The sequence below is a fragment of the Prosopis cineraria genome, unplaced genomic scaffold, assembly GCF_029017545.1.
Source record: "Prosopis cineraria cultivar Desert tree isolate PC_DT_omini unplaced genomic scaffold, ASM2901754v1 PC1257, whole genome shotgun sequence".
Classification (NCBI taxonomy): domain Eukaryota; kingdom Viridiplantae; phylum Streptophyta; class Magnoliopsida; order Fabales; family Fabaceae; genus Prosopis; species Prosopis cineraria.
Genome location: NW_026556582.1, coordinates 26896 through 34130, shown reverse-complemented (window position 1 = coordinate 34130; position 7235 = coordinate 26896). Strand labels below are relative to the sequence as shown.

At 32.7% G+C, this 7235-nt stretch overlaps 1 protein-coding gene across 2 annotated transcripts; it reads left to right on the top strand.

Annotated features, from left to right (window-relative positions):
* Window positions 1-1083: 1083 nt before the first annotated feature.
* LOC129299681 (receptor-like serine/threonine-protein kinase SD1-8) lies at window positions 1084-6939 on the top strand. 2 transcript variants are annotated; one of them, XM_054938148.1, is made up of 7 exons: window positions 1084-2387; window positions 5040-5183; window positions 5271-5455; window positions 5561-5771; window positions 5870-6107; window positions 6189-6339; window positions 6433-6939. In XM_054938148.1, exons 1-7 carry the CDS (start codon window positions 1100-1102, stop codon window positions 6742-6744), a joined length of 2529 nt encoding a protein of 842 aa, XP_054794123.1. In that variant the 5' UTR covers window positions 1084-1099; the 3' UTR covers window positions 6745-6939. The 2 variants fall into 2 exon arrangements, with proteins under 2 accessions (XP_054794123.1, XP_054794124.1); XM_054938149.1 differs by lacking the exons at window positions 1084-2387; window positions 5040-5183 and having other exon boundaries at window positions 5327-5455; window positions 5566-5771.
* Window positions 6940-7235: the final 296 nt, after the last annotated feature.

Genomic DNA, 7235 nt, shown 5'->3' with positions numbered 1-7235 from the left:
TTTCTTTTTCCCCTTCTAGAAGTGATTGTCATTTGATAAGCTTGGTCCTATTCCTCAAAAATCTTCGGGCCAAGATCAAACCTGGCTCAGCCAAACCTACTGTGACCGCCATAATTCACAATTTATCAAATAATTCACATTTGAATAATGTTATAAGGCCGCCTTCTTGTTTGAATTATCTCTTAAAGAGTACTTATTTTATATTACACAGAATCAAATTCATGACCTTATTATTAAAGTGATATTGGATTGAATATATGTTGGTAATTCTTTTTCTTATAATTTAGACCAAATTTAGATGATTGGAATTTAATATATAATACAATAATTAAAATTAAAATTAAAGCTAGTAAGACAAATCCCTCAATTCTAGTAAGTCATTTTTTTTCTAACTAGGCTTGATCGAAAATGTAGCACATTTAGTATTTTCCAAAATTATTATTTTTAAATTTTCCTTGTATTAATTATTGTGATCATAAAAAATATAATATATACACTTCTTTGTTAAAAATATAAAATATTTTAACCAAATCTCACCTTTCAATAAAAATAGTTACTTAGTTTTAAATTAACCCATATTTTCACAATTTACTCTTGTTTAATAAGTATTTGATCTTAAAATAAATATAAACTAATTTATTCAATAAGGACACTTTAAAAAAGATAATATATAACTTAAAAAATTAAAATTTTTTTATATTTTAATATCTAACCCCTTAAAAAATACTTTACATTTTAAATAGAGGGAGTAATTAATTTTTTTTTTAGGTCAAATAACTAAACACTTCTTTTCAATATTCATAATAAAAAAAAAGTTAAGGGCAACAACGAAAAACATGTAATTTTTTTCATAAAAATAAAAATTAATATGTGAAATATAATTGAAAGTATGTCATAATTTAAACACTTAGAGTAAATTAAATTAAATTAAATTTAAAACGGCCCCAACAGTCTAAATCAACTATATGAAAAGTAGGTGAGGAAAGAAGAGTTAAGGAGAAAATTGGTTTCATATATAAACGAAATCCAACTACATAACCTACTTTTACAATCTAAAGTCTCTCACTTTTTTCTGGTTCTGCAAAACCAGCCATTGATTATGGGAGGTGTCACTAACCTCCTCCTCCAATATCATTTCTGGTTCTTCTTCATCACTTTCCTCTCTTGCTTCCCTGCAATTTCATTCTCTTCATCAGATACCTTGAGCTCAACCCAATCTCTCAAAACCAACGAGACGCTTCTGTCATCCAAACAGGCTTTCGTTCTGGGTTTCTTCTCTTCAGATGATTCAAAATACTACCTGGGAATATGGTACAAGAACATTCCAGATCGTACACTGGTTTGGGTCGCAAATAGAGACAACCCACTTGAGGATTCTAATGGGATTCTCAAGATCGGAGGAGAAACAGGAAACAATATGCAGATTGTGGATCGAACCGGGAAACCCATATGGTCATCGAACCAAACCGCAGCGAAAAACCCGGTTCTTCAGATTCTCGATTCCGGGAATCTGATTATCAGAGAAGCCAACGATTCGAATTCTCTCTGGCAGAGCTTCGATTACCCCACAGACACGCTCTTACCAGGCATGAAGCTTCTGTATAACTTCGACACAAAAATGGAGAAGCATATAACATCATGGACTTCAAGTGAAGATCCATCCACAGGTCTTATCTCCTTCAAGCTCGATTTCCATGGCCTCCCAGAGATTTTCCTGTGGAACAACCAGACAAAACTGTACAGAAGTGGACCTTGGAATGGGGTAAGATTCAGTGGGGTTCCAGAAATGAAATCTGACACAGACACAATCAAGTTCGACTTCTACGAGGATGAACACCAATTATACTACACATTCACCATCGGAAACGAATCGTTATTTTCAAGACTCATCGTAACACCTGATGGTCAGCTTCAACGATTAACCTGGGTACCAGATAACCAAGTTTGGACCAAATTCTGGTATGCTCCGAAAGACCAATGCGATGACTACAAAGAATGTGGTCCCTATGGGTTATGTGACACGAATGCTTCACCAGTTTGTACATGTATGAAAGGGTTCAGTCCTAAGAACAAACAAGCATGGAATCTGAGAGATGGGTCTGATGGGTGTGTGAGGAACACAGAATTAGATTGTGGGACTGATAAGTTCTTGAAGGTACAGAACGTGAAGTTGCCTGAAACAACCTCGGTGTTCGTGAACAGAAGCATGAACCTCGTAGATTGTGGAGGTTTGTGTCAGAAGAATTGTTCATGCACTGCTTATGCGAACATAGAGATCACCAATGGAGGAACTGGGTGCGTTATGTGGACTGATGAACTCGTAGATATGAGAGTTTATACTGATGGCGGCCAAGATCTGCATGTCAGATTAGCAGCTTCTGATGTAGGTATGTTTCCAATAAATCCTTTGTTTTGATTGATTTTATGTTCTGGGTTTGATTGATTATCTGTTTCCTGTTCATGTTAGAATTTGCAGTTTGATTAATATTATTCTTAAATAATTTAGGTTATATATGGGTAATGAACTTCTAAATGTAGAACTCTGAATGAACAGAACATGTTTTGACAACCACCCCCCCGCCCAAAAAAACAGAAGTCATTTTCACGTTTTTAAGATGATGAACATTATGGTTAGTAGACTGTAGGCATAGGGGCATATTTGGAGAACATTACATACTAAAGTGCAAACTTTTATAATTTGCATCCCTTATTTTTGATATTTTAAATTTAAACCTATTTGATTATTTACTATTTAATTATTTATCAAATTTTTAATGATTAAATTATTTTTTTAAATTTTAATATTTAAGTAAATTTGTGGCCCAGGGTAAGGCTTGCCACTGATTAGGGTGTATCTCATTTTGTTGGTCCAGAATCATTTGGACAGTCTATTTTTTATTTTTAAATTAAAATTATATGTTTAAGTTTTGAATAAAAATAAAATTAAAATGATCTTAATTTTATGATTATCAATGTATAAAAAATTAATTTAATAAGAATTGGATCCGTGAAATCTGGTGAGGATCTGTATTATTTTGAGATGACGAACACATGTAAGTCCAAGAAGGGGATGGTTTTGGGGGAAAAGGACAGATCGGTTGGAGTGTTCGATTGCTGTTTTTCTTAGTTGTGAATTCAGATCATATTAACTTTGACTTGACTTGCATACCTGTCTATTTTTAGGTCAAATTTGATTATTGGTTATAGAGTTTTGAAGAGAAAATATATTACTTTTCCTTCTTTAACGCGGAAAAATGTGGGAGAATTTGAAATTATTGATGTTTTTTGTTTTTTTTTGGGCCTGAAAACCGTCGTTTTTTTTGGGAATTCATTGACATTTTTTGTTACATTTTGAAGCTTTGATTTTAAATTATTTGAACAACAGAGAAGATGAAAAGTAATTCTTTTAAAAACTTCTTAGCTCTAAAATTCTCTTAATTAATTACCCTAATTTTCAGGAAATAAAATTGAATAAAATTTATTTTTGGCATTTTCATTAATTTTACGCAATTTTTTAATTTATTCTCATTTTTTTTTGGGACAGTAATATACTCTTTCTTGTCATCATTTTTTTTTACTCTTTCTCATTTAAAAATATGTTATATCTTTTTAAGAAATTAATGCTAGTTTTGAAGTCCTTTCTAGGACTTTTTCAAGAGGATTAATTAAATTAAAGAAATTTGAGAATATCATAAAAAAAGAGACTTTTCAAAAAGTTTGTCGACCCACGAGAGGGTGGCATATGTTTTGCTTCTGGATGAAAAGCAACTGAAAATGCACTATATGGGCCCATTCAATTTTAAGTTTGGGCCGACCTCTTTTACTTTGTGTATACCTTGGGCCCCACAATTAGTGGCTATTTCACATTTTGTTTACATAATTAAAGTTGAAACGTGAGTGAATTGTCTACCCTGCTGCAAAATTGTTGATTTACCTAATTTTCTTTAAAAAATTAAATGAAAGTTTTATTAATTATAATTGAACCCTACAACAGGTTGAATTCATAACAAGAAAAAATTTGATTGAGCCACCTTGATGCTAAGTGGAGCTGTTGGATTCGAGTGAGATGGGTATGAATAGAAGTCAATGATTTAAAATTTTAAATATATATATATATATATAAAGGTGGTTGAATTGATCACTTTATTTGCATGTTATTGATGTGTAATTACGATTGTATCACTTATAGTTTTAGTGGTTAAGTCAAATAGAAAGAATTTGGTACTTTTTAAATAAGATTTTGGTTTTGACTTTTATGGTAATACTAGATACCAAATAATTATCATGTGAAAATAAATTATTAAATCAATTAGTCAAATTTAAAAAGATGTATTGAATTGTCCATTTGCATATGTATGATCATATTTATGGACCTCAACATGTTTTTGAACTATGCACTAATACCTAAAGCACCATATTAAACAAAACTACATTCTAAAATGAGAATGGAGCTTGGAGTTTGGTGAAATGTAACTCATACCAACTAACTTTTATGATGGGATCCAAAAAAGTTGTTTTTCAACAATTATTATGGCGGGAGTGCTTTCTTTTCCCACATTGCTATGTAACTATCAAGCAATCTAAAAATTCAAAACTAGCCAACTTTGTGCCTTCTTTTTCTTCTTTTCCTTATTCACCTTTTTTGAAGACTCTGTTGTTCTTTGAAGTTGCGTAGTTCTTGATTACAAGTGGGACCAAACAACAGAAAAACAGAGCCAATGCAAGTTGGTTCTATTGCTACTCAGCAAATTTCCATTGTTAGTTTCAATTTCTCATGCCTACTTTGCAAAAGAGCTTTTTATGCGCAAAGCCGCTTTTGCATCACAGTGAAGCTCCGGAGTAATTTCCATGACGTGAGCTCATCGTCTGCTACAGAGTTTTATTTCTGACTTAATTTACACATTTTGATGTTAGAACTTGCAGTTATCAACTAAAAAAAAAAATATATATATATATATATATATTAATTATGCACAAAAGTGAATATATAATATCTCTACTTAGATATCAGTTATACTCAGATTATATAGAATCTGCAGGTGGATCTGAGAAGAACAATGTGGAAGCTAAGGCTATAGGCATTACAGTTTCCATAGCTGTTGTACTATTGGGATTACTCATTTATTTCATCTGGAAGAGAAGGAAATTGCGGAGAGTGTTGAAAGGGAGGACTGAATCTAGAGGTAATACATAAATAATATTTCTTGTATGAATGCTTATTATCGTATGCAGATGAGATGTTCGACAAAATGTTTCGCTTGTTTTTATAGGTGGATTTAGTCAAGATTCTCTAATGAATGAGCCAGTGTTCACAAGCAATAGAGGTAAATCTGGTGAAAGTGAGATGGATGAACTAGAGTTGCCATTGTTTGATTTTAACACCATATCAACGGCTACAAACAACTTCTCCGAAGAAAACAAGCTTGGAGAAGGAGGCTTTGGCAGTGTTTACAAGGTAAAATTTCGCCCCCTGATATGATATCTCTTAAGACACTAACCTTCAATATTACACAGCAGAATTAAGAAACTAATAGGGAGAGACTGGTTGTTGTTATGCCAGGGTAGATTAATGGAAGGCCAAGAAATTGCTGTGAAAAGGTTATCAAGAAACTCTGGGCAAGGAACTGAACAATTTAAGAATGAGGTCAGGTTATTAGTGAGACTTCAGCATCGAAATCTTGTTCGGTTGTTTGGTTGCTGTGTTGAGATGGATGAGAAGATGCTAGTTTATGAGTACATGGAGAATAGAAGCCTTGATTCCATTTTGTTTGGTAAGTTGTAATCACATTGTGTATTTTTAAGCTTTGTTGTGATTTTTATTGCAGTCAAGTTTGATTCATTAGGAATGAAACTTCTACCTGTTTTCCAGACAAAGCAAGAAGATCCATACTAAATTGGCAAAAGCGCTTCCACATTATATGTGGCATTGCAAGAGGACTTCTTTACTTGCATCAAGATTCTAGATTTAGGATCATCCATAGGGATCTTAAAGCCAGCAACGTCTTACTTGATGAAGAAATGAATCCAAAAATATCGGATTTTGGAATGGTTAGAATTTTTGGAACAAATCAAACAGAAGCAAATACAATAAGAGTTGTTGGAACATAGTAAGTGTTTCCAAAAGTATCTTACACTCCTTAAGACTCAATATCGTGACCTCATATTTAATATGTTCTCCCATTATGCAGTGGTTACATGTCTCCAGAATACGCCATGGATGGACTCTTCTCAATAAAGTCTGATGTTTTCAGTTTTGGCGTTCTAGTACTTGAGATCATAACTGCCAGGAAGAACAGAGGGTTCTATTACTCAAACGACGAATTAAATCTTCTTGGACATGTAAGTGCAAGAGTATCTGTCATTAGGTAATGACTTCAGTTCATATTTTGTCATATCATCTTGTGCTGAAAAAGATCTGTGCTTCAATTACAGGCATGGAATCAATGGAAAGAAGGAAAAGCACTTGAAATGATCGATCCATCGATCGCGGATTTATATTCGCCATCCGAAGTTCTTCGATGCATACAAGTCGGACTCCTATGTGTCCAAGAGCGTGCAGAAGATCGACCTACCATGCCCACCGTGGTATTGATGTTGAGTAGTGAAACTGTATTGATGCCACAACCTAAAACCCCTGGCTTTTGCGTAGGAAGAAACCCTAATGAAACAGAGTCTTCTTCAAGTAAACAAGACCAATCATACAGTGTGAATGAAGTCACAGTCACAATGCTACATGCTAGGTAGTGAAAACAGGTATAGTTATTCATAAAACAAATCTGTATATTTCAAATGATTTTGCTGAGAGTATGTAAATTTTTTTGCATATGATAGTTGCGGCGTCTTTCAGATCTTTGATCTTGTTTTGGTGTATATAAGGGAGAGATACCTTTACTGAATAGTAATACATATTTCTGCTGCCTTATAACTGGCATTTAATTATATTGTGTATTACTTATTTTTATCCTCATTTTTTTTTTTATAGTTACAAGTCATTTTTAGAAATGGGTGATGAATTAATGTACTGTGATTCTGCATGAGATTGGGCAACACAGTTCTTATTAGCAAGGCAATTAAAAAAAATACACAAAAAAAACATAATTATTAGTCTCAATAGTTTTATTATGTTTTCTTATTGATCCTTGTACATTTTTTTTTTCATTGTTCCAAGTACCTATAGTTTTTCTGTTTATAATGTTAGTTTTTTTATTTTTAAATATGTCCAAAGGAATAATAAT